Genomic DNA, 25,686 nt, shown 5'->3' with positions numbered 1-25,686 from the left:
TGGCTGGGAGTAAATGGAACTGAAAAGACCAGTGGCAAAACGTTGGCTGAAATGCTGACCAAGCTACTACGATACAAGCAGCATTTCTGTGCAAATGAAAGGTTCCTCTCCCCTGCCCCACCTCTGCCCTCGGCATGACCCAACACTGGTATCTGTGAGTGTTTATGAGACAAGATGCCAGGCCAAATTCAGGTTCTGATCTGCACTGGCGGCTAAGACGAAGGGGGAGGCTATACAATCGGTTACTCTATGGGAAGATTATCTACTGACTTGGAAGAATCCCAGGGAATATTAGCATACTAGAGGCTCTGAGAAGTCCTGCAAACAACAAGCAGTAGCACTCACACTAACCTAGTGTTTCCCAAGCAGAATCTCCTTTTTTTAACAATACCTACTGCTAACCTATGCCCTTTTCTAGGCTCTACATTCAGAATTTGGTCACATGGTAACTCCAGCTCCTCACCCCATGCCTGGCTTGGGAAATATTTGTTAAATAAATCAGTGCCTGATTACACGGATGCACAAATGACTTTTTTGAACTGAAAGAATATTTTAAATTTTTTTAACGTTTATTTATTTTTGAGACAGAGAGAGACAGAGCATGAACAGGGGAGGGGCAGAGAGAGACGGAGACACAGAATCTGAAACGGGCTCCAGGCTCTGAGCTGTCAGCACAGAGCCCGACGCGGGGCTCGAACTCACGGACCGTGAGATCATGACCTGAGCCGAAGTCGGACGCTTAACCGACTGAGCCACCCAGGCGCCCCTGAAAGAACATTTTAAATGTGCGTAAGAAAGACACATATTCATCAGACCACGCCACATCCTTCATCTGTTTCCCCAGAAGTGAAGATGGAAAGTGGCCACACGAGCGACTCACCAGACCCCAGTTCGTCATACAGCAGGACAGCAGGCTCCCCACAGATCTGGCTGCCAAAAAGGCATCTTGCTTGCACAGTGAAAGTGTAATTATGACCCAATTTCAGGTTGGAAATTTTAAAGAAAGTGTCAGTAGTATTCCCAAGGTAAGCTGAGATATTCATGGCTCCATCCAACATGTGTATCTCATAGCCCTGAAAACAAAGACACGAGAGATTGTGCAGGAAGTTAAGTAAGGAATCTGACAGCTTCTATTACTGGTTCCAACTTTATGTGAGCTCCTTATTGCAGGCTTTTATAGATGCGAAAGCACTTTGGGTTTCTTACTAGATCTTTTTACATTACCACTGAGATATTGGATTCAGAAAATGGCAATTTTCCCATCCCAAATAACTACCACGCCCACTTGTGAGCTGCAAAGTGGAAAAGTATAGCCCTAATAAAAGCCATTTTAATAAATATTTTGGTACACATTCAAAGTTCTGGTCAAGAGTCCACTCATCTCAAGCAATACGAAATGCAACAAAGAATCCGGACAATTCAGCAACAGTTTGCTGCAATGTAATGGGATTTGACTCATGATAAATCCGGGTCGTGGTGGGACTCCAGCAGCGGGGCTGGAAAAGTCAGGACATTTCTAGGGAGAACAGCGTGTGGGAACTTCCTTGTCAGCCCACAGCTCACTCCCCAGCTCCTCACTTTCTAGCTCTTCCAGGCTGATGGTGGCCCCAGACCAACTTGGCCTTGACTAGAAAGCACTTTAACATTAGGGTGGGGGCAGAATGGACTCCTGGACTTCTCTGATAATCTCCCAATATTCCAGTGTCAAACCTATCAACTCCCACCCCACCAGCACCAAAAAAAAAGACCTCCTCTCTTAGCTCTATCCACATATTGGGCCCCACTGCATACTCACGGACTCTTGGTCCCCATTCCATTGACCTGTCTATTCTCTGAACTCTAAGCCAGGGGGAGAGAAGAAGGATGCGCTATAGGCTTATGCCAGAACCCTCCACTGGGAGTCAAATACTGACCTGTCACCTCCACCTAAAAGCTGGGCCATGAGGCGGACCACTGGCTGCCAAACTGGGCCTCCCAATACCCCCTACCTGGAATCCTGTCCCTCCATTCTTCTTTAGAAACTAGCATTGATTGCTTCTATCTAGCACGTATTTGCTGTAGAGAGCGTGCAACATACATAAAGGTGTAAAGAAAAACATTCAAATGATACAAACGTCGGTCATTCACTTAATTAACTATTAAACATCCTCTTCTCTTAGACACTAAAGTTATTTCCTCTTTCTTGCTATCAGAAATAAAACAAGGCCCTCAACAGAGCCTTGTACATAAATTCTTTATGCACATCGTTTCCTGAGAATAAAATCCTGAAAGAATTGCCGGGCCAAAGGATGCGAACGCTTTTTATTTCTGACATGTATCACCAAAGTGCCTTACAGAAAGGCTGAACCAATTTGTATTCCCAGCATGCTAATCTCCCCAACTACGGCTCATTCTGGTAATACTCTTCCCCCCCTGCCAAACTTAGCTGATTTAATGTTGAAAGGGTCCTATCTTTGTTGTTCAGATCACCAGTGAGATTGATCCTTTTTTCTTTTGCCCACTGCTGCTGGAGTTTTTACTGTGTTACCGGTACCTTTTCCAGAATCAGAATATTAGTCTTCGGAACTGCTTTGAAAGCTTTCTTTATATTTGAGTTTATTAACCATGTATCGGTCCCGGCGGGGAGAGCTGTGAGGATTTTCAAATTTTACTCTAGCTTTGCTTCTGGCATTACAGGGTGACCATTTACAACCCCAGCGCCCTTTACCGACGCTGTGCCGCGAAAGAGCCACAGTGGATTTGTCGTGTCTCTGTTCAGCTCGTGCTTTGCTGACAACGGGGACAAGCCAGGTCCGCTCAAGAACCTGTCCACCCTTGGGTGACAGATCGGCAGATCTACTCGCCCTCCTCCTCCCTCCCATCTCCTGTTGCGAATACAGTCATGGGTCTGCCAGTGACAAAACAAAACAAAACAAAACAAAACAAGTCTTTTCTGTATGTTGACGGACTATCTGCAGGTACTTCTTGCTCCCTCGGACATCACCGGAAAGAAACCGCGATGCCACGGCACGGATGTAGCTCAGTCCCCGGCACTGAAGCCACGGCCCTGCTCTGGGACTGTCAGAAGGCACAGGGAGGGCTTGGCCCATTCCCCTGTCTTGCGGGAGGAAAACAAGTTCAGGAATGAAAGGTGCTTAGTGCAGGGCTCTCTTGAATGGGCAGGATAAACCTCTGAGTTATTAGCGAGCCCACAGAAAATGGCCCTTTTGTTCTCAGGTTCGCTCCCGTGCCCTTTTCCTTCTCTCTCCCCCTATCGACGTGCCAGCGGGCTGGTAAGGAGCCCATCTCTAAAGCTGCATTTCAATTAGACCCCCGAAGTCATTGTGGAGGAGGGAGGAACTCACCCTGCTTTCATTGAAATGCTTTTCCTTCAAAGCTAGACTCTTCCAAAACAGAAGGACGTGGTCGTTTTCTGTTATGATTTTTAAGGCATCAGGTGCGGACAATGAAACTGAAAATTAAAGATTCAGCAGGATGCGGTTAGTGGCTATGTACTGGAATCGCTGTTCTCTCTGGTCAGAGGGAGATTAAATAACGCTAACTTGAAAGGCTAGGTCAAGGAAGAAACGGAACCCATGTGTTGCTTAGTACTGATCCTCACACAAGGTAGACGCTCCCTAAGTGGCATCTCTCTTATTGCCGTAATAATACCTTTGGCCAAATCTGGATAGCACCCACTCTAGTGGCCCTCAGAGCCACAGATGGCCGAAAACAAATTGGGTCGGGGAGAAAGGGAGGGGGTGGGATGGACCACGGTTCCAGAGCCTTCCTGGACTTCTGCTCTGGTTGCAGTCTGCTTTCCTGTCTCCCTGGTCCCGCCCCAAGACCTGAGGAGCCTGACTGCTCAGTGAGGGGCCAGGGGCTGTACCCGACAAGAGAGCCCTGAAGTGACACTGGAGTCAGGCCCTGACCCACTGCTCACACCGCCAGCCTAGTGGGGCCTCTGTCGCGGACATTCTGACACTGTCTGGTGCTAGCCAGGTACCTGAGCTCGTGACCTGCTTTCTGAACTAGAGTCTGCCGGCTGAGCCAGCTCTGGACTGGCAGCAAGCCCCCTTTAATACGCTGCCCGATTCTTAGTCTCCCTCCTTGGCCACAAGAAACCACTGTGATTTCAGCCTAGGTTCCCATCCTCGGCTTTCGTGGCAAAGGCTGTTTCACTTCCTACCTCTTCGGGGCATTCCTGCCCTTGGCCCCTAAAAATGTCGAAACCAGCTAGGCAGAAGGAGAGCGAAAGCGATGCAGGATACGGAGAATGACAGCCGTCTCCCCAGGCCACCACCCTGTAGCCCAGGCCCTGGAACCCTGCCTTGCCCGCCAGGTGTGGATACCACACTTCCCATGCAGTTCCTGAGAGATGTTGTGTTTCTACGGGCTTCCTAGCAGCCCTGTGGGTACCTTGCTGTGCGAGAGGGCTCCTCATCTCTCTCCTGTTTACCTGTGGTGATTTTTATACTGGCATCTTTGCTCATGTTCCCCAGTTGGACAATGACGTGGTATTTTCCTCCAGGTTCCAACTTGTTAAGGGTGTATTCCACGGTACTGTTGCGGGATCTTATTTTATAGCTTCTATCACTCTTCCTTATCAGATCTTTAACCGCAATTGCATACAACTAGAACAGGAAAAAAGAGACCTTAAGGGTAATCAGAAACTTGGCATTTTTTAACTCTTTGCAATTCGATGGTGGATGACAGAACATAAGCGCATCAGTGGCTGCGACCCAGAGCAACGATGTTTTGAGCCCCACAGTCTGACTCTGCTCTTTGGAAAGCCTTTGGGGGTGGCCAGGTCCAAATCTGGAACAGGTATTTGTTCCCAGAACTGTGCACAGAATTATCAATTCAACCCAGAAAACAAGCCTAGGGAAAGTTACATTTATTGTGGCATCAGCAAATAGGTTGGAACAGGCAAGAAAAATCCAGATTGAGTGTTCAGAGCATCTCCTCAGCTGTGATAGTTTCGGGATGTTGTCAGAGGAGACAAAAGGACAAAACACTCTGCTTATTCTCTCCCCCAGATTGCTTCTTACATATATGGAGGCAAGAGGAAAAGACAGGGCCATGTGGCAAGTGCAGGAGAGTCCATCACCAGGAAGAAGCTGAGAGTCAAGGAAAGCTTTAGCAATAGAGCATCTAAAACCATCCACCCCAGGGGCGCTCAGTGGGTTAAGTGTCTGACTTCGACTCAGGTCAAGATCTCATGGTTTGTAAGTTTGAGCCCCACGTCTGTGCTGACAGCTCGGAGCCTGGAGCGTGGTTCGGATTCTGTGTCTCCCTCTCTGTCCCTCCCCCACTTATGTGCCCCCCCCCCTCAAAAGTAAATAAGGGGTGTCTGAGTGGCTCAGTTGGTTGAGGGTCCATACGACTTTGGCTCAGCTCATGATCTCATGGTCCGTGAGTTTGAGCCCCACATCGGCTCTGTGCTGACAAGTCACAGCTGGAGGCTGCTTTGGATTCTGTGTCTCCCCGTCTCTCTGCCCCTCCCCACTTGCGCTCTGTCTTTCTCTCTCTCTCTTAACAATAAACAAACATTAAAAAAATTTTTTTTTAATAAATAAAACATTTTTTAAAAATTAAAAAAATAAATAAATAAAACCACCCACCCCTGGGATGACGGAGAGGGCAGCCTGGAGCAAAGGAAAACAGAAGCTGTTTTTCAGAATTATTGCCTCTTCTTTTAGACCAGGGGCCAGCAAACATTTTTTTTTTTAATTTTTTTTTTCAACGTTTATTTATTTATTTGGGACAGAGAGAGACAGAGCATGAATGGGGGAGGGGCAGAGAGAGAGGGAGACACAGAATCGGAAACAGGCTCCAGGCTCCAAGCCATCAGCCCAGAGCCTGACGCGGGGCTCGAACTCATGGACCGCGAGATCGTGACCTGGCTGAAGTCGGACGCTTAACCGACTGCGCCACCCAGGCGCCCCTGGCAAACTTTTTTGTAAAGGTTCAGATACAAAATACCTTCAGGCTTTGAAGGCCAAATGCATCTCTACCAGAACTATTCAACTCTGCCACGTGTCACATGAAAGCAGCCACAGGGAAGATGTACACGAACGGTAAGAGTTTGGTTCTAATAAACTGTATTTACAAAAGCAGGCAACGACCTGGATTCGGCCTGCAGGGATTTGTCTGCCAACCCTGCTTCAGAGGATCAGGGGAGGGAAGGGGAGAAGTCAGAGAAGAAAGAGGGACCGACCAATATGGCAGCTGGAAATCATGGAGAAGCAACGATTAAGAAGAGGCACCTGCAAGGACCCCTTCTTTGGCCGGACAGAAACGGGGGGAGAGACCTCCTGCTGAGCTCCCGCCACCAGGGCTGGCTTTCCTGGTCCCATCACAGGACCCCCTCTCCGCTCCCAAACCATGCCAAGAGCACGCATGGCCGGCCGAATGCCCGGCCCGCTCACCAGGTCCTGGTCAGGAGAATCATACGGGGATTCCCACTTGATGACAGCCGAGGTTTTGCCGGTGCGAACCACATGCAGGTGACGAGGTGGGAGCCTGTTGTCCGGGATCATCCTTACCACAACGTAGTCGGAGGACGGCCCTAGGTAGGGCACCACCACCCGGACCTGAAACAAACACCCATGGACGCATGCAGTCTATGCTAAGACTTTTTTTCTCCCTCCCCCCACAAAACACTGACACTCGTACCCAATTATGATTCAATCATGGCAACAGAAGACACAGAATGTAAGAGAACTCCCCACCCATCCCAGATCTCTAATCCATTTTCCCAGAAGTATCGCTGGAAATGGTCTTAGGTGCTTCCTTCCCGGTGTCCCGTGCACACGTTAAGCGCAGATCTACACACGCGTGCCTCCTACACATGCGTGTCTACGTGTGTGTGCGTCTAGGTAGCCTCTTCTTAATTTTTTTATACAAATGAGAAAATATTACACGGCTCATTAGGCTCTTCGCTTCTTGCCATTAATAACAGAGCCCAGAGATGTCTCCCCCTCGGTACGGGGCTCTCTGTCTTTTGAAGGGTCACCCTGTAGTTCATTGCAAGGATCAGCCACGCTCTTCTTAACCAGCCTTGGCAGCCACGTGTTTCGAACCTTCTGCTGTCACCAGCAAGAGCACACCAGACACCTTTCTCCAGAGATCTTGGCACACATGACACAAGTATGTGGGCTAAGTTCCTAGAAGTGGAGTCGGACAAAGTGGTGTGTGTTTCTGTTCCTGCTGCGACCCATTTGCCGAGTTCGCAATCCCCCACCAGCGAGCTGCGGTGGGTTAAGGGGTCATTCGTTCTGTTTTTCAAGCAGGAACTTGATGCTGCCACAGAAGAGGAACTACCCTCTCCTCACACACTCAGATCCTGGAGTCCCGCGTCCAGCTCCCCCGGTCTCGGTCTGAGCGAGGCGCCCAGGATCTAAGCCATCCTTAAAGAACAGAAAGTCCTCTGGACCCCCTGGTACGGGAACCTTACCAGAAACAAATACTGCTCATCCCTCCTGACAATGACTGTTTTGTTGTGGAGTGAAGTAGTCAAGCTCTTCGGACTGCGATACAGGTCAAGGAAGGATGTAGCGTAGAAAATGCCATAAACCTGGTCAAGAGGATGGAAGAGGACATCAGCTCGGTGGCCAGTGACTTCATTCTCTTGAAATGCCTAGTTTATGCCCTGCTGCAGGGGAGCTTAGGAGAGAAAAGTCTTCACGTAGCATGTATTTCATCGGCATTTACAGAGAAGGCGCACTGGGGCTGGCAGCGAACCCACGGCCACCAAGATGAACACGGCGGGTGCTCTCTGTCCTCCAAGAGCTCGTTTTTTTTGAGGAAGGAGGAGCAGAGAAGAAAAACAGACACGATTATAAATGACAAGCTGCCAGTACAGAACAGGGGATGCTACAGGGAGCGACTGCACGAGGAGCCGCGGAGAAGGGGGCGGTGGGTCCCAGAGAACGGGGGGCATGCTACCTGAAAAGCAGGGATGGAAGAGGGGAGCTGAGCGGAAGTGCTGATTGGGGAGGAAGCGAGTGCATTTGTAGGGGGAGGTGAGGAGGGAAGGCAGCAGGGCGGACATGGGGCGCTGCCCAGAACACACCCATTCTTCGTTTCCCCCTTAGCAGAATCCTGGTCTTAGTGAGAATTGCCACCTGGAAGAAAATCTGCACTTCCCACTTCCCCGGAAGCTGGGAGGCCAGGTGACAAAGTTCTGGCCAATGAACTTTAAGCAGAGATGTCACGTGGGGCCTGAGTGACGGGCTCATTAACATAGGGGGAGGAGCCCTTCTTTCAGCTCTCCTCCCGCCTGGAACACAGATGATGGTGCCTGGAACCCAGATGATGGTGTGGCTCCAGCCCTCCAAGACCTTGAGGTGACCTTGAAGATGGATGCCACGGGCAGCCTGGGTCCCAGATCAAACCGTGCTGCTGCTGTACAAACCCAGGGCCGCCGAAGGACTCCACCTTCCCTGTAAAAGCCACTGTCACTTTCAGCCCTGTGATACGCAGCCACTCTGAACCCCGGCTGAGGTGGGTGGAAAACTGGGAGTTTAAAGCAGGGACGGGGGATTTGATGGGCTTGGGGTAGGGGATGGCCTCTGGGGGGGTTATAACGGGGAAGGGGCAGTAGTGCCCAGGAGGCTTTCTTTGTCAGGCAGCATGCAAGCACGCATGGGCAGGTAAGACGGGGGCTTGAAGAGAGCTGTACAAGTCTGGAGAGGAGGTGGGGCCCGAGGGCATGGCCCAGGGACGTGTGCGGGGACTTCCGAGGCCCAGAGAGCTGTGCATTTTCTGGAATCTGCTCAGCAGCCAGGGCCAGAGAGGGGAAAGCATACAGGGAAGGGGAAGGGAAGCCCCAAGGGGGTGATACGCTGGTAGGAGGCGAGGAAAGAAAGAACTGGGGGGCTCCAGGGAGTCAGAAGCAAAGCAAATGGAACAGAACAGGAAAAGGAAGGTGCTCAAAGCACAAGACGGGAATGGGGGTGGGGACCTCCAGCCTCAGAAGCAGGCCTGGTTTCCACAGGACAGGCCTGTGGCTGCTGGGGGTGGGGCGGCGTGGGGCGGCTCCGGCCAGGGGCCAAGAGAGGGCTCCAAGAGCCAAGGAGGCCAGGGTGCAAGAAGGGCCCCAGAGATGGACAGCAGCTGTGCAGTTCCCACGGTGGAGAGGGCAACCGTGGGTGACGAACTCGCGTCCTCAGTGAACTGAAGTCGGGAAGAAGCGGAGAGCTCGCGACAGGTGGTTTCACTGGCCTTCTCGCCCTCGGAAAGCTACGCGGAGCAAGGACGAGGCAGAGCAAGGCTACTTCTCGGAGTCCACGTGTAATCAGAGACCCTGAGGTCAAGTAACGACTCAAGGTGCCATACACTAGGCCCCACGCTGCAAACACGCTTGGGTGCGGCAAGGTGGCCGTGGCCTCGGCTGGGTACGCAAGCGAGAAAGGCCCTTTGTGCAGAGAGGCTACTTCGAGGGAAAGGGGGGTCCCGGGCGTGGCTCTGGGCGTCTCATCTCTGCCCCCGCCTCCGAATCGGGCTCTGGAGCCACAAAAGAGCAGAAGCTGTCACACGAGCCAGACCTGAGTTTGCTTTACAGCTTCAGTTCTGGCGAGCCTCCTCACCCCTCTGGGCCTCAGTTTCCTCACTGGTAAACTGAGAACACGGACCCCAGGGAGCTGATGAAAGGATCGAGTGGGAGAAGGAAAAAGGGTTCTCGGGGTGTCTTACTTCCCCTTTCTTCAAGGCCGACCTTACAATTACGTGCAAACCTTGGTTCATTCCCCATCGCTCAGTCCCGCTCCAGATGCACACTGGAGACGCCCTCAGAAGACAAGACTCAGGCTTCCATGCTCACCAGTCACGGTGAGGACTAAGTCTCGCCTACAGATTTAGTTCTATGGGCTTCTCCCTTTAGCAAACTCAGAAACCCTTCAAGGAGCTTACAGACTAGTTAGGGAGATACATAATGCACGGAAAATGTCAACGAGGATAAAGCGGTATCTAATGAGACAGGTCTCTGAATGGCACCAACTATACATTTCTCCGGAGTTCATACGGGAAAAGCATCAAGTAGAAGACAGTGGGATTGGACTGCAGACCAGAAGGACAGAAGGACTCCAGGAGGAGAAAGAGCATAAGCCAAGGTACAGACGCAGGAGGGGGCGAAAATGTGCCAAGAACCTTGGGAAGACCCACCTAAGAGCAAAGGGGAGGTATGGGGAATGAAAGCCACATTCTAAAAGGAAGCACAAATCTGATCATAGTGAGTCAAAATGCATACATAATGACAAAAAAAAAAATGACCTATGTAACGTGCAGCAGGGACATTGGGATGAAGGGGGAGGGGGGAGGCACATGTGGGAGGAGCAGCCCCGGGGGCCGGGGCGTGGGGGGGGGGGGTCACATAGGTGGGAGGAGTTGGAGGGTCTTGTTAGTGCTGCTAACGTGTCACCACGCCCACGAGCCAAGATGGGTCCCCCATGACAGGAACATGACCCCCTCTTGAAATTCACAGTCTATTCGACAGCAAAGAGCATGCGCATTTTCTCTCGGATGCCAGGCCAAGGTGTGGAAAGGGATGCTGGGGCTGGGATGGCAGGTGCCTCTAGAAGGTAATCCAGAACTGACCAAGAGAGCGGTCTGTGTTTGGATGAGAAACGAGGAGGTGGTAACAGAGGAGAAAGCCCTCGGGCTGCTGCCTAGCCTCGCATCAGGGCAGGGTCCATACTGACTCTGCAAAGGTCACCCTGGCTGACTTACCACATTCCTGGGGCCAGTCCAGGTGCATTCCACTGCAGTCTGATTGATGGCCTTGGCTTTGAGGCTAGGAGCAGGTGGGCGGACTCCTTTGGTCATGACATGCTCGAACGCCAGAGGGCTATCCCCTAAATCAGTCTTGGCCCAGGCAGAAATCTCATAAGATGTATGAGCGGTCAGATTGGTAACTGAAAACAGGGACAAGAAGACATCAGGAGGGAGCTGGAGGTATCAGTCAAGAATCTGTGTCTTGACAAACCAAGAAAGAGACGCTTGACTACAGAGAACATACCGACATCACCAGAGGGGAGGTAGGGGGGTGCTGGGTGAAACAGGTGATGGGCATTAAGAGCACACTTATTGTCATAAGCACTGCGTAACGCACAGAAGTGCTGAATCACCATATTGTACGCCTGAAACTAATATAACACTAGATGTTAATGATACTGGAATTAAAATTTAAAATTTCGTCAAAAAAAAAAAAAAGAATTTGTTACTTGGTATACAACACCCTATTTTTTAAGCGTTTTTAAAAAAATCTCTACCCAGTGTGGGGCTCAAACTCATGACCCTGAGATCAAGAGTCATAGGCTGTTCCGAATGAGCCAGCCAGGTGCCCCGATACCCTATTTTTTTAAGGTAATCTCTAGGTTTAAGTGAGCCCCACATGCTGTAGGATTTTCATCGTTTTGCAAGTTCATCCCAGCATTAGTTACTGATAACTCCTACAAATAACACACTTGCACGGGCGCTAGGTAGTTTCTTTAAAGTTGACCATCTGAGGGGCGCCTGGGTGGCTCAGTCGGTTGAGTGTCTGACTTCTGCCCAGGTCATGATCTCGTGGTTGGTGGGTTCGGGCCCCACATTGGGCCCTGTGCTGACAGCGTGGACCCTGGAGCCTGTCTCCCTCTCTCTCCGCCCCTCCCCTGCTCATGCGTCGTCTCTCTCTCAAAAATATCTCCCTCTCTCTCTGCCCCTCCCCTGCTCATGCGCTATCTCTCAAAAATAGACATTTAAGGAAATTTTTTTAAAAAGTTGTTTTCAAGAATATTTAATGAGACTAGAAAATTCCTACAACTTTACGTTAAGTGGAAAGGGCAGGATATAAAACTACAGCTGCCCCTTGAACAACACAGGTTTGATCCTGCATGAGCCCACCTGTACATAGGTTTTTTATTTTTTAATTTTTTTTAAGTATTTTTATTTATTTTTGAGAGAGACAGAGACAGAGACAGAGCACGAGTGGGGGGAGGGACCAAGAGAGAGGGAGACAGAATCCGAAGCAGGCTCCAGGCTCTGAGCTGTCAGCACAGAGCCCGATGCGGGGCTCGAACTCACAAACCGTGACATCATGACCTGAGCCGAAGTCGGACGCTTAACCGACTGAGCCACCCAGGTGCCCCTGTACATGGGTTTTTTATAATCTGGTACTATAAATGTATGTTGGCTCTTCCCTATGATTTTCTTAAGAACACTTTTTTTCGGGGTGCCTGGGTGGCTCAGTCGGTTAAGCGTCCGACTTCAGCTCGGGTCACGATCTCGCGGTCCGTGAGTTCGAGCCCCGCGTCGGGCTCTGGGCTGATGGCTCAGAGCCTGGAGCCTGCTTTGGATTCTGTGTCTCCCTCTCTCTCTGCCCCTCCCCCGTTCATGCTCTGTCTCTCTCTGTCCCAAAAATAAATAAAAACGTTAAAAAATAAACAAATAAAAAAAATTTAAAAAAAAGAACACTTTTTTTCTAGCTTACTTTATTGTAGGAACACAGTATATAACAGATACGACATACAAAATGTGTGTTAATTCACTGTTCATGTTACTGGCAAGACCCCTGGTCGACAGCAGGCTGTTAGTAGTTAAGTCTTAGGGGAGTCAAAAGTTATATGCAGATTTTCAACGGGGTCAGTGCCCTCTAACCCCCGACTGTTCAGGGTCAATTGTATTCAAATGAAGTCCATTTCCTTGTTGTAAGACAGAAAAGAACAACTACACTTACAGCAGCTACTATTCCAAGGATTCAAAAATAAAATGCTTAAAAAAAAAAAAAAAAAAGCATTCGGCAGGGTGCCTCGCATCTAGCTAGCCCTAATATATTTCAGGCAAGACGATTACTGCTTCTGATTCTGCCGATTTCTATCGGTGCGACACTGAGACAATGAGATCATAGCCTCAGAAATCAGAAAGTTGCACGTTCTAAAGCTGCCACCTTCCGAGGGAACTACTTTATCTCTGAACCTTGGGTTCTCACCCATGATATGAGCATACCCCATAGATTTATTACGGGGGTTGTATAAAATGCCTAGGTTACAAAGAACGCCTAGGTAAATGCCTGCGCACAGTAGGTGCACACATATAAGAGGGACTGGGGTACCTCCTTCCCTCCTCCCTTAGCTCAGGTCACTTGTCCGTCCATTCAACAAATGTGCCCTGAATACCAACGATGCACCACGCCCTGTGGACCTCGCATTAGCAAAGCAGGAGCGAACCACGCCAGAGAAGAGGTGCAGGTAACTTACTCTCAGAACTTTCTTTTGGAGCTAAAAAATCATCGGTAGAGGGTTAATCTAGCTTCTTTCCAGTTTTTCCTCTTTGAAGCCTCCAACTTCCATTAAGAGCCAACAGAAGAGCCACCAAGCTAGAGAAGGAGGCTGACGAGCCAAGTGGACCACCCCCCCCCCACCCCCCCGCCAAAGCAGGGGTCATTTACAGTCTCTTCGCTCAGCCCACCCAGAACAGCAGGCAGGGGAGAGCCTCCCTTTCCAGGCGGCCCCCACACAAACTCTGCCACCAGGAAGTAACGATCTCCTTTCTCCTCCCTGCTCATATGCCAACTAGCTCCAAGGTGTTACCTTTGTGCGACAAGATGTTCCCCCGGAAGTTCAAAGTTATCTTCTCTTGTTTGTGGGTGTCAAATGCCCAGAAGAGGTTCACCACATAGCCATTCACCTGCCGAGAATGAAGAAACAGGTTACAGGAACAGTACACAGTCAAGGGAGCACAGCAAACGCAAAAGGCACCCCTTGAAGATGGTTGCTTTCGGCATCTCCTTTCTTACCGCAGACAGGTTTCTTTTGATCTTTAGGCTGGTTCCAAGTGTGCGATCACTGAATATTTAGTTACCTGGCACCTAGTTCTAAAACCAGGGGCGCCTGGGTGTCGCAGTCGGTTAAGCATAAGACTTCGACTCAGGTCACGATCTCATGGTTCGTGAGTTCGAGCCCCACGTCAGGCTCTGTGCTGACGGCTTGGAGCCTGGAGCTTGCATGGGATTCTGTGTCTCCCTCTCTCTGCTCCTGCCCTGCTCACACTCTGTGTGTGTGTGTGTGTGTGTGTGTGTGTGTGTGTGTGTGTGTCTCTCTCTCTCTCTCTCTCTCTCTCTCTCTCAAAATTAGATAAACATTAAAAAAAAGGAGGGGGGTGGGTGCCTGGGTGGCTTGGTCGGTAGAATGTCCGACTTTGGCTCAGGTCATGATCTCACGGTTTGTGAGTTCCAGCCCCACGTTGGGCTCTGTGCTGACAGCTCGGAGCCTGCTTCAGATTCTGTGTCTCCCTCTCTCTCTGCCCCTCCCCCCACTCATGCTCAGTCTCTCTCAAAAATGAATAAACGTTAAAAAAAAAATTTAAAGGGGTGCCTAGGTGGCTCAGTCGGTTAAGCGTCCGACTTCGGCTCAGGTCGTGATGTCGCGGTCCGTGGGTTCGAGCCCCGCGTCGGGCTCTGTGCTGCCGGCTCGGAGCCTGGAGCCTGCTGCAGATTCTGTGTCTCCCTCTCTCTCTGCCTCTCCCTGGCTCGGGCTCTGTCTCTCTCTCTCTCTCTCTCAAAAATGAATAAACATTAAAAAAAAAAAAATCCAAAAAAAAAAAATTTTAAAAACAAACAGTAGACTATGTACAATATAAAATATGGGCTTGATGAAATCAAAAACACTGATGCAGAATAAAAGGACAAGAGCCAATTCACAAAGGCAGAAAGAGGAAAAACTTTAAAGATAATTACGTTATGGTAATTAAGGATAAATCTCAGCTCAGGCGATCCTTGCAGTCAAGGCCAAGAGGTCGCTACAAAAGGGCTCCCTTTGAGCTCTTCTTGTCTAACAGGAGCAAACCTATCCGTGTATCAGGAAAGCCTACCTTTTCGAAGTCCTGAGCTCATAAAGGAATTTGATCTAAAGACCTTTAAATATGGGACACCAGCCAAAAAACACGTGCGAGACCAAAAACCGTCATACAGACAGGGTTTATATAAAGGCCATTTCTTACACCAACGGTCTCTGAAGCCAAGGGCATGTGCCCCCAAACTGTAGTCCCATAAACAGCACAAGGGGCTCTGAAGGCTGTTTGTCCCACCGCCGCTCCACGGACAGGGAGGGAAACGAGGCAAAACACGCAAGAACGCTACGGAAGGTGGACCTCAGCTTGGAAAACCACAGGCAGGCAGAGAACCCCGGTGGAGCCGGCTTTGCAGACAGGCCTCGCAGAGCGGACGGGGGGCGCTGGAAGGGGAGGGGGCGCGGTGGCTACAAGGGGGCATGTTTCTAAGGCATCCGACTCTCTCTTCCCCTGTGGGAACCTCTGCATCAGTGCTTAGCACCAGGAAATCCAATAAAGCTGAAAATTACAGGGCATACATATTCTGTTAACACCAACTCTTTATTTGCATTGTAGCTGTGAACCATTTAATTATACGGTTTAAAAAAAAAAAAAAAGGAAAAAAAGGCACCGGGCTGAGGCAGAACAATTATGTGCAAAGACTCACGTTGCTCCTCGTCGGGGTATTTTGGGCTTACTGGATCAAATCACTCGCTTTTCTTCATCTCATTTGGCCCATGCGGCACCAGCTCCATACAAAGGAGAGCCCCACCCGCCGCTGTTTGGAAATTCCAACGTTACCTTGACGTCACTATCCATGGTCAGGGTGAAGCTTACAGAATTCTCACTGTAGCTGTCAATGCGGATATCTGGTGGTGGGATCACTGAAAACAAAAAGGAATTCAGAAAGAGAAAGCACGTGACGAAAAGTGAGGAGGGCAGGGCCGAACAGTTTTCAACTCGACAGACAAAGCGATCTTTTAAGTTGGGGAAGAAAGGGCATTTCTTGGGCTGCTTTCACGCGTCTCTTTTACCGCTGTCGTCCTGCAGCGGAGGCTGGGTCCACAGTTGCCCGGCGAACACGTAACCCTCTCGGCTCAGCCCGCTCTCCTGGCAATCAGGTGGAGCAGAAAAGTTCCACTGTGTAAATGCCCCCACACAGCCCAGCAGCGGCCTGGTTCTGAAACGTGCGGGGATCACAGAAAGCGCCACCTTTATTGGCACTAAGGAGGTCTCGGCGGCCTCACGTCCTCTTCAAAAGTTGAGAGCAGGCCAGATCGTAAGGCAGAAGTCGTAAATGCACGTGTGGCAAGACAGAAACCACGTGGCCTCTGGAGTCTGGCAAACCCGAGTTCAAGTTCCCGTTTTAGACACTTAACGACTGTGTAACCGGAGGCACCTTACTTCCCTTCATACTAATGTTAACTCAACCAATGTGCCTTTTCTTTCCGTGTCCAGTAAAGTCCCACCTCGGACAGAGGAAGGAACTAGTAAGTCACTGGCATTCTCAAAAAGGCCAGAGCCCAAGCTGAGAACTGGGGGCAGGGAGGGGTGTGTGTGGGAAAAGAAAGTGGCAGAGGGAAAAGACCCCTCTCAGTGCAAGGGATGAGCATGGTCCTTGACGTTCAGAAGGCCTGTCCACAAGATGGCGGATGGTGCTCTGCCAGCCGTAATCCAAAGGGCTCGGTGGGATAACTATTATCAGAAGACAGTATTTAAATGACAACTTGTACACTTGACTGTCCTGTGTGTTACGTCACGAGGACACAGGATCACGGACAGAACGCAACACATACTTTCTGATTCAGCACACTGTGACCTCCTGCACGTGCCTGAACCAAAACCTGTTATGAGCCGAGGCTCACCAACAAAATCACACAAAAGAAGTTTAAGACACTTTCCAAAGCAGGTGTGATTTGCGTTGAGAGAATTCAAGGCACATGTTTTATTGCTGACCTTCCAGGGTCCCTTCTTTTCCATACGTACGGCCCGCATGCTTTGGTGGGTTTTGTACAGGGAAATGACAACACAGCAAAAACCCTAGGGGAGTGTGAACTCAGTCCGTTTTTTTCTAATTACCCAAGAGCACCCTGCTACAGAATGGCTGGCTTCACTAAGTTTGCCTTCCTCTTGCCCTGATCTCAAGGAGCCCCAATTTCAAAGGCAACCAGATAGTGACTCTCCATAAACCACAGCCTGTTTCTCACTGGCGCAGGCTCAGGTTAAAGCCCCCCAGTCGTGTCCCATAGGACGCTTCTGTCCAGAAACGAAAGCCGTGAGTGCCGAGGCTAAGATCAGGAAACCGCCGAGGAACATGAGGCTGTGATCCGCCTCCCCCAAGTATGCCAGAAGCCGTCATTTTAATCGCTTTAATTCATTCCTTCCTCAATTGTTTCATTGGCTCGCCCTCAACACCAGTGACATGAGGGCGGAGGAAACCAAGCCGGGCCCCCCTGCCCTCGCGAGGACACGTGCAAGCGGGACAGGGCAGCGGGAGCATGCGTCTCGGCCCAGGGGGAGCAGAGCAGCCCAGCGGTTAAAGGCACAGGCTTTGGAGCCAGGAGGATCAGGGTCTGCTCCCAGCTCTCTGCGATTTACTGACCGCGTGGGAGGTGACTTTGCTTCTTTCTACTTCCTTATCTGTTCTTACATCCGTGACATGGGCTGATCTATGCCAAGTAGCAGGTGCTCCCGAGTACCCGGCTCTTGGCGGGCAGTCAGCTATCACTAGGGTCAACTCTGGCGCTAGGAACTACCACCTACACACGGTTTGTCAGCGCCGCTGGGGAAGACACAAGGGTCAGCCTGGGGGGATCTTACAAACACCATAAATGGACACGGACAAAATCCTCTGTACCCTTGGCGAGAAGGAAGGAGTCCTTTGATTTTGGATATTGTGTGTATAAGAGCCGGGCACGACGGCCTTCGGAAATCCCTCTTGTACGTCTGCATCCTTAGAGATGCTCGGCTCGGCTCGGGTAGGAGGACATTCAACAGGCACCCGAAGAAACTTTGTAGCTAAGGGAGTATGGAAACACCTGGAAATGTGTGCATGTTGGGCAGAAGGAAGATGCGTGAAGACTTCTCCTCTACGCTTCTCCATTTCCCAGTCATACTGTAAGTTATTTCCGAAGGGTTTCTCTGTCCTCTGAATCTGCGAACGCTGGAATCATTTACCTTTGCCTTTGACGGTGGTAATGGATTTAGAATCGCTCCAGTTTCCCACTCCACGGCTAGTCACCGCAGCCACCTTTTCAAATCAGAGCGTGAATTAGTAGAAGATAAAGGCGGCACACCATACAGCGAGGGTCCCCAGTGGGCTACGGGGCTGAGACCCTGGCAGTGAGGGTGGCAAACGTTCTACACAGGGGGATCCGGGACACTCAGAGGCCCCAGCATCTGAAACAAGGGGCTAATAAAAGGAAGCTGGGCAAAGGGGGTTGTGACAGTGCAGACATGACGGCATTCGTGTGGACTGATGGGACGTCAAGGGCGGGGGTGGGGGGGGTGCGTGTGCGCGTGGAGGCGTGGGGCCGTTCAGACACACAAATGAAAAAGGGTAATGGGGAAACGATCCGGGTCATGGAGTCGGTGTGCGCCCTTAAGGGTCCCAACAAACATGTTCTGCACAAAATCTCTCTCTTTTCTGCTAAAGGTATTAATAACATATTGCTTAAGATCCCTACGATATTGGCTTGTAAATGCCAGTGACCATAACTCTGTACCACCCTGCAGCCAAGGATCAGCAGAAAGGTGGCAAGCGTAGACGTATGGGAGCTGAAACGCGAGCAGAAAATCGGGGCGAAAAGCAGGGAAAGCTGCATTTACCATAAATTCTTGGTTATCTGAGGGAAGTCTGATTTCAAGTTCTCTGTGGCACTGATTTAAGAGACTGAAAAAAAATGATGCCCCCCCGGCCCCCCCGCCCCCCAGAGCAAGGGGCTGGGTTTTTAGCAGACTATTCGTAAGTCGTTCATATAGCCATGCTCTAAGGCTGCCCGGATGGCCGAAACGGGTGCTAACACTCACTCGGACGGTGTACGGAGTGTTAACCAGTAAATTCTTTATTTCCGTGACGTTACTGGCAGCCCTCTGGGACGCCCACATCCTGGAAGCATTCCTGCTGTATTCCACCTGAAGCGAGAAGAAACAATTATCAGCAGGGCACCCAATGGTCTGGGACATCCTGATACCTGACGAGGAGGCAGGAGGAGAGAGGGAGGTGATATGTAAAATCCTCTAACAGGTGGACCGCTATTTACCAGGCTACCCCAAATCAAGTGCTCGTCACACAGAACACCCCGCTGTGCTGGCAGACCCAGAATCTCCTGTTCACACAGTCGCACGTGAAGATGCTTACAATGTACTCTCGAACAAGGCCATGTGTGTGGGCGGGAGGAATCCAGTGGGCCACAATCACGCCTTCCTCTTCCCTGTGGAGCGACAGCTGGAGATTGCGAGGGGCGTCTGGCACTAGAAGAGAGTCAACGCAGGGTTAAAGCCCATCTGCGTGTTGGGTGAATGGGAGGAACTTCCCTGAGACTGACCACAAAGCCCGGAAAGAATCTGGAGCCAGCATTGGCAAGAAGCCACCAGGAAAGGCCGTGAGCTTGGCCTCGGCATCGACAAACCTTTCCTCTCTTCTGGAATGTGAGGTGTGCTGTCCACACGTGAGATCACGGCTTCGTTGGTTGTGATGTAGGTGTGAGGCTCACAAGGGCTGCAGGACAGAATCACCTGCAGGCACTGGGCGTTCAATGCTGAGATCCTAACCGCCAAGCACAGCACCTGCTGCCTCGACTTCTCCTACAACCCTCGCTCCACGGGCATGACCACAGAGGAGTAAGACTTTCTAACGGCGCAGAACTTCTGCACCCGAATGAATGGGATCACCTTCAAAGCAGGCTCTTTAACTACTTTCCTTTAATTACACGGGCACGGCCGAGACATTTCTGGATCTTCTCTCTTGTGACTGCCTTCAAGAGCTGGGTGAGACGCCACCATACATGAAAACCAGCTACGATACCTTCTGGGCAAACTTCATTCTGACTGCAGCGTACTTATCCACGTGGATAAGCCACAAATGTTGAGTATTATGGGCCCTCCCATCCCCCCTTACACACCCACACACAGGCGGAAGATACTATCCGCAAACCAGAGGGACAGAGGCCTCAGAAGGAAAATCCCTGCCAGTACCTTGATCTCGGACTCCCAGCCTCTAGAACTGTGAGAAAATAAGTTTCTGTCCTGGAAGCCACCCGGTCCACATCACTCTGTTATGGCAGCCCCAGCAAACCGATGCGGTGAGCATTCATCAACAATCGGTGGCTGGCAAGCCCTCCAAGGGCAGGACTGTGTCTCATTCACCCGAAGCTCCCGTATCTAACCTAACACCTGAGCCATACTAGGTGCTCAGCTAATTATCTGTGGAAAGAAAATCAACGAACGGGGTATTTCAAAGATCGCTCCGGGGCGCCAAGAACTTAGCCAAGGTCCTCCTCAGCAGTACCATACTGCTGCCTGAGCCTCCGTTTTGTTTGGCCAAGCACCCTGCAGACGTCTTCCACTGACACCAGCCCCTCACGTAAGCGTGTGCCCCAGAAAGCAGCCTGCAGAGCCACAAGCAAATCTGAGCTCCTGACACGACTGATCAACGTGTGATCAACGGTCTCCCTTGCCTCCCCGGACCTTCCCCTGGTGTGCTCCACAGAACTTTACCCCCTGTTTTTGGCTTGAATGGACCGATGCGGCCTCAGCACAGGAACCCCAACGTACTGCACCCGGGAGCCCTAAAAAGGGCATGTGCCCAGGACCCGCCACTCTCTCTGCCTGCACCCTGCCTTCCCCTGCCCATGTGGCCCCTCGGGTGTGCTGTGGCTCTTCCTGGGGAACCTGCGAATGATAAACCTCTCTGTTTCGATTTTCCTTTGTGGTCTTCCGTGGACCGTCCGGCACCCCAGGGGCTCTACTGAACAAACGTTAATTTAACAAAGTCGTAACCCACACACGCACTTCCTTGCTTTCTGTAGGCTCATCTCCTAGCTGCCCCACCCTAGTGCTGGAATCAACGGATTCTTCAAGGAGCCCTCCTTGAAGGTCTTCCTTTTTTGAAGAATGGCACAGAAGCCCAGGTCTTACTGACAGGTGCGCTCACTGCTACTGTGGAGTCCTCTCTCTGTCTGGCCCTTCTCAGCTGACAAAGCGTGCAAATATACGCGTGTATACCAACCCGCCTAGATATGCCTATCTGAATCTATTTCACATGTCCGCATCTGCACGGACATGAAGACCAGCGTTGAGTTCACAGTGATGTCTCCAACCATAATCTAAATGTTAGCACGGGCACTGGCAAATGAGACGTTCGCAAAACCTTGGGAAAGAGGGTCACTGGAATACACGCACAGTCACCCAGTGTCAGCCACCGTGACAGGGGAAGAAGCAGGGAACCCTCTAGGACACGTGAGTTTCGGCAAATTTCTTTACCACTTAGCCTCAATAGCCTTGGCGTGCCTCATGGTTTCACAATGATCTCACAATCCTAAGTACTGGGAAATACCTGGAGACGGAAGGTAGGGACGGGAACAAGATAAGAAATGCAAAGGAGGCAACGGTGGGCACAATCCGAAATTAACTTCTTAGGGTAGAAAAACATTACGTGACGTGATAAGGAGAATACATACATGGTCAACCACTCGGGTGGGACCATAAACTTTCACCACAAATCTTCTGCATGTGTGAGGCACATGTAATTACGTTCCCACGTTGCCAAGCGTCCTTGAGAAACTCTGAAAACCCCACCTAAGGGCTTGTGCGCTCCATAAAAATTAACTGTGACACTCACATCCTTCCGGCGTCCTCAGAGTCACAAAGTCGTTGGTGTTGTGCACCTTGCTCAGGCACTGCACTTGGACTTTAACCTGATACGTGGTATCTGGCTTCAAGACTTTCAATATCATGCTTGTTTTATTGCTGTGGGTCTCCACAGTCTTCCATATGCCCTCTCCAACCACCCTGGCCAAAAGAATAAAGATACCGTCACGTCAAAGCAGCATGGGGTTGCTGGGATGCCTGCCTCAGGGAGCGGGGAGCCACGCCGTGCTCACCACTAGGGTTTACAGAACATCCAGTGGTGGTAAGGACACGGTTTTCTTCTCCCGAGGCAAAGACGGGACCCACCTGTAGTAGACGTTATAGACACAAGAAGCGGAGGGCATCTTCTTGGGTCGTATCCAGGTCAAAGTTACATTCCCAGAGAAGTCAGCTGTCCACTGGAGATTCTGTACTTTGTATACAGTTAGTTCATCTAGAGAGATGGAGAAAATGGGATGGAAAGTGGTATCCTTGGATTCCAAAGGACCCAAGAGGTCCTTTGATTTTTAGGCAGACCTATCATGATCCACATTGTCAAGCCACTGTCATCATCTTGAGACCTTCCAGAAAAAGAGTTCAAACCTTCCTACACAACCTCTCTCGGGGTCTCCTAAATATCCGGTCACGAAATTTTCATTATATTTCGCCTCCTTGTCTGCACTGGGGTAAGCTGTTTCTCAAAGAAAATACTGCAGGTCCAGGGACAATGTCATAGCACGATCCATTGCCGCTACAGTAGACTGAATGTTTGTGTCCCCCCCCCCCAAAATTCATATGCTGAAACTCAATCCCCAACATAATGGTATTAAGAAATGGGGCTTTTGGGAGGTGTTCAGGCCATAAGGATGGAGTCCTCGTGAATGAGATTAGTATCCTCATAAAAGCAACCCCAGAGAGCTCCCTCACCCCTTTCCCTGTGAGAGGGCACAGAGAAGGCGGCCATCTATGATCCAGGAAATGAGCCCTCACCAGACACGGAATCTGCGGGTGCTCTGATCTTGGGCTTCCCGCCTCCAGAGCTATGAGGAGGAAGTTTCTGTTGCTTATAAGCCATTCGGTCTGTGGTGTTCTGTTACGGCAGCCCAAAAGGACTAGGACGATTTCTAGACACGTTCTACACAGAAGGACTGAGCTCACCCCACCGCAAAGCCTGAGGCTCTGGGAGCATGGTGCACCCACACGAGGTGGGACGTCCACAGAAAACAAATCCGAGACCAGTGTTTCCCTCACGGGGATGAGTTCAAACTACCACAGAGGCAGGACAAGCCTCACTTCACCGGGTGCTCCAAAACTGGGCAAAAAGCGGTTTCCTCTTCAGACTGAGGAGGCTCCCAAGGGTTCCTGCTGGAGTGGGGGAGGGGAGAGCTGAGGCTGAGCCCAGGGCCCGAGGGGTGGCACTCACCGCTGCAGGCCTTCTCGTCACTCTCGTCTGAGCAGTCCAGGAAGCCGTCACAGCGCTCGGAGAGCACGATGCAGGCCTCGCCGTCCTCACACTTGAACTCCATGCTCATACAGGTCAAGGTGCTGTGTGTGGCTGCAACACAGGGGAGGGCTACGTTGTGGTAACGGTTTGTCGTGTTTAGGAAAAGGGATCTGCATTCTCCGAACTAATCAGCTTCTGATTCAAAATACGCCTCTGGGGGCACCTGGGTGGCTCAGTCGGTTAAGCGTCCGACTTCGGCTCAGGTCATGATCTCACAGTGTGTGGGTTTGAGCCCCGCGTCGGGCTCTGTGCTGACAGCTACGAGCCGGGAGGCTGCTTCGGATTCTGTCTCTCTCTCCATCCCTCCCCTGCTCGCTCCCTCTCTTTCTCTCTCAAAAATAAATGAACATTAAAAGAAAATTAATAAAAAAATACGCCTCCGAGATGAGGAGTGGTAACCCCCCCACAATGGCACCGTGATGCCTCTTTGACGGTAACCGCTGGACCCTGCCTTCAGGAAGAGCAAAAGCTTTGAAGTCAAGTGATCTAGAGTGCATGTGGTCATTTACAAGCTCCACAGCGATTCACCAGAATTGGCCAGGGTTGAATACTTCTGTTCCAGAACAAGGACAAGTAATCCCATTTTCTACCTGAAACACCGCATCGACCTCTGACAACCACACCTTGAGACGCAGGTAGAAAGAACGGATAAGGTTCTCACGAGAGAACCAGGATGGCAACGGGAATGGATAAGGGATCGACAGAGATGTCGCTAGAGATGAAGAGACCCAGGGGTTGAGGCGGGGTAGAATGTCGTAACAACCATCCTCAACTGGCGAATTAAAGACGGCATGTCTCTAGTGTGGAAGTATAGACTGCAATTAGCTGCGCTTTTAAAAGAGCTCTCTACTAGAGTAATTCGCAGCGAAAGAAAGGAAATGTGAGGTTTTTACAAACTATAATCCCCCTTCTCCTGCAAAACCACTGTATTATAGAGCTCTGTTATACGCTGAGTAGAAACTGGTTTGCTTTGGGGGAAGTTGCAAGGGGGGCTTGGGTACAAATAAAACTGCATTAGGGCATTTGGAAAATGTCTGAGACCCACTAGTATAAGAAACTCAAGATGGAATTCATCCTTCCATCTCTCCATCCATCTACCCACCCACCATCCATCTACTCAACATCCATCTATCCACCCACCCGCCCATCTAGACACCCATCTATCCATCTACACAACCACCCATCCACCCATCTACCCCTCCATTTATCCCTCTACCCAACCATCTACCCATCCAGTGAATAGTCACGGAGGGCTACCATGAATCAGGCACCGTTCAAGATGCTAAGACTATGGTGATGTGTAAAACAAAGGACCTAACCTCATAGAGCTTGCTTTCTATTAAGAGAAACAGCAAACAACTCTGGTATTTTAGACAGTGATTAACAACTACAAAGAAACATACAGAGAAGAATAATAACAGAACGCTGGGCAGGGGTCATTTCATATAGAACGGTCAAGGAGAAACCCTGTGAAAGGCATTGTTTTAAGAGACTGCTAAGATCCCCAACACAGGATTATCCCACGTGGAAAAATATAATCAAACAACAGCTTATTAAACATGTCTCAACATTTTTAAAGTGGCAAAATGTAGGTTTTAGAAACTGAGAATCTAGTTGCTATTAATCTGTGAAGATTCCTAAACTGATAACTCAACAAATGATTAACAAGCACTTAGAACAGAATGCAGTGGCCTTCAGGGGCCAGCTTTTCTGAGAAGAATCATGCCATACTAATCTCATTTCCTTTTTTTTTTTTTTTAAAGCTTATTTATTTTGAGAGAGAGAGAGAGAGCATGAGCAGAGGAGGGGCAGAGACAGAGGGAAAGAGAGAATCTCAAGCAGGTCCTGTACCACCAGCCCAGAGCCTTGATGCAGGGCTCCAACCCACAAACCATGAGATCATGACCTGAGCTGAAACCAACCATCTCAGATGCTTAACTGACTGAGCCACCCAGGCACTCCTCCTTTCCTTTTTTGATAGGGTTCTCGGATTAATGGATTGAGGAAAATTGGAGACGAAGCACATTTTTATTTTAAGGCTCTTAACTAGGCAACATCCTTATGAATAAGGCCAATTTGGAACAGGTTAAATAAACTTATTTAAAGAATACCAACGAGGGGATGCCTGGGTGGCTCAGTTGGTTGAGTGTCCAACTCTTGATTTTGGCTCAGGTCATGAGCTCACCATTCATGGGATTGAGCCCTGTGTTGGGCTCTGTGCTGCCAGCGCAGAGCCTGCTCGAAATTCTCTCTCTCCCTTTCTCTCTACCCTTCCACCCCCCTCCCCGACTTGCGTCAGCCCTCTCTTTCTCTCAAAATAAATAAATAAACTTAAAAAGAAAAAAAAAAATACCAATCAATGAGTTAATCTCACCCAGGAGGAAGGTCCTATTGCACTTCTCTGTTAACTATTTTCAATGTTCATCTTACCGTGTGGCTGTTTCATTTGGGCCGAAACATTCCTGCTATCATTTGGGGGAGTGTGGGATTAATCTGCCCTGTTCTTTTCATGTCCCAAAGGCCCACCTGCATTTTACACTATTCCC

At 50.2% G+C, this 25,686-nt stretch overlaps 1 protein-coding gene across 2 annotated transcripts in view; it reads right to left on the bottom strand.

The window, feature by feature from the left end:
• The window catches only part of SORL1 (sortilin related receptor 1), a 173,050-nt gene that overhangs the window by 7,364 nt on the left and 140,000 nt on the right, over positions 1-25,686 (bottom strand). For both annotated transcript variants that reach the window (XM_047876687.1, XM_047876688.1), the window contains 14 exons: positions 23,060-23,191; positions 21,964-22,090; positions 21,629-21,798; positions 19,148-19,260; positions 18,817-18,921; positions 17,965-18,037; positions 15,589-15,671; positions 13,551-13,647; positions 10,711-10,895; positions 7,439-7,558; positions 6,411-6,575; positions 4,439-4,613; positions 3,345-3,451; positions 881-1,073 (listed from right to left, as the gene is read on the bottom strand). In XM_047876687.1, the coding sequence (XP_047732643.1) occupies positions 881-1,073; positions 3,345-3,451; positions 4,439-4,613; positions 6,411-6,575; positions 7,439-7,558; positions 10,711-10,895; positions 13,551-13,647; positions 15,589-15,671; positions 17,965-18,037; positions 18,817-18,921; positions 19,148-19,260; positions 21,629-21,798; positions 21,964-22,090; positions 23,060-23,191 (1,845 nt within the window). The remainder of the gene's footprint in view (positions 1-880; positions 1,074-3,344; positions 3,452-4,438; positions 4,614-6,410; positions 6,576-7,438; positions 7,559-10,710; positions 10,896-13,550; positions 13,648-15,588; positions 15,672-17,964; positions 18,038-18,816; positions 18,922-19,147; positions 19,261-21,628; positions 21,799-21,963; positions 22,091-23,059; positions 23,192-25,686) is intronic.

Source organism: Prionailurus viverrinus, chromosome D1 (genome assembly GCF_022837055.1).
Source record: "Prionailurus viverrinus isolate Anna chromosome D1, UM_Priviv_1.0, whole genome shotgun sequence".
NCBI classification, from domain to species: domain Eukaryota; kingdom Metazoa; phylum Chordata; class Mammalia; order Carnivora; family Felidae; genus Prionailurus; species Prionailurus viverrinus.
The sequence above is the reverse complement of the archived record's forward strand: the minus strand, read 5'-3'. Positions and strand labels throughout refer to the sequence as shown.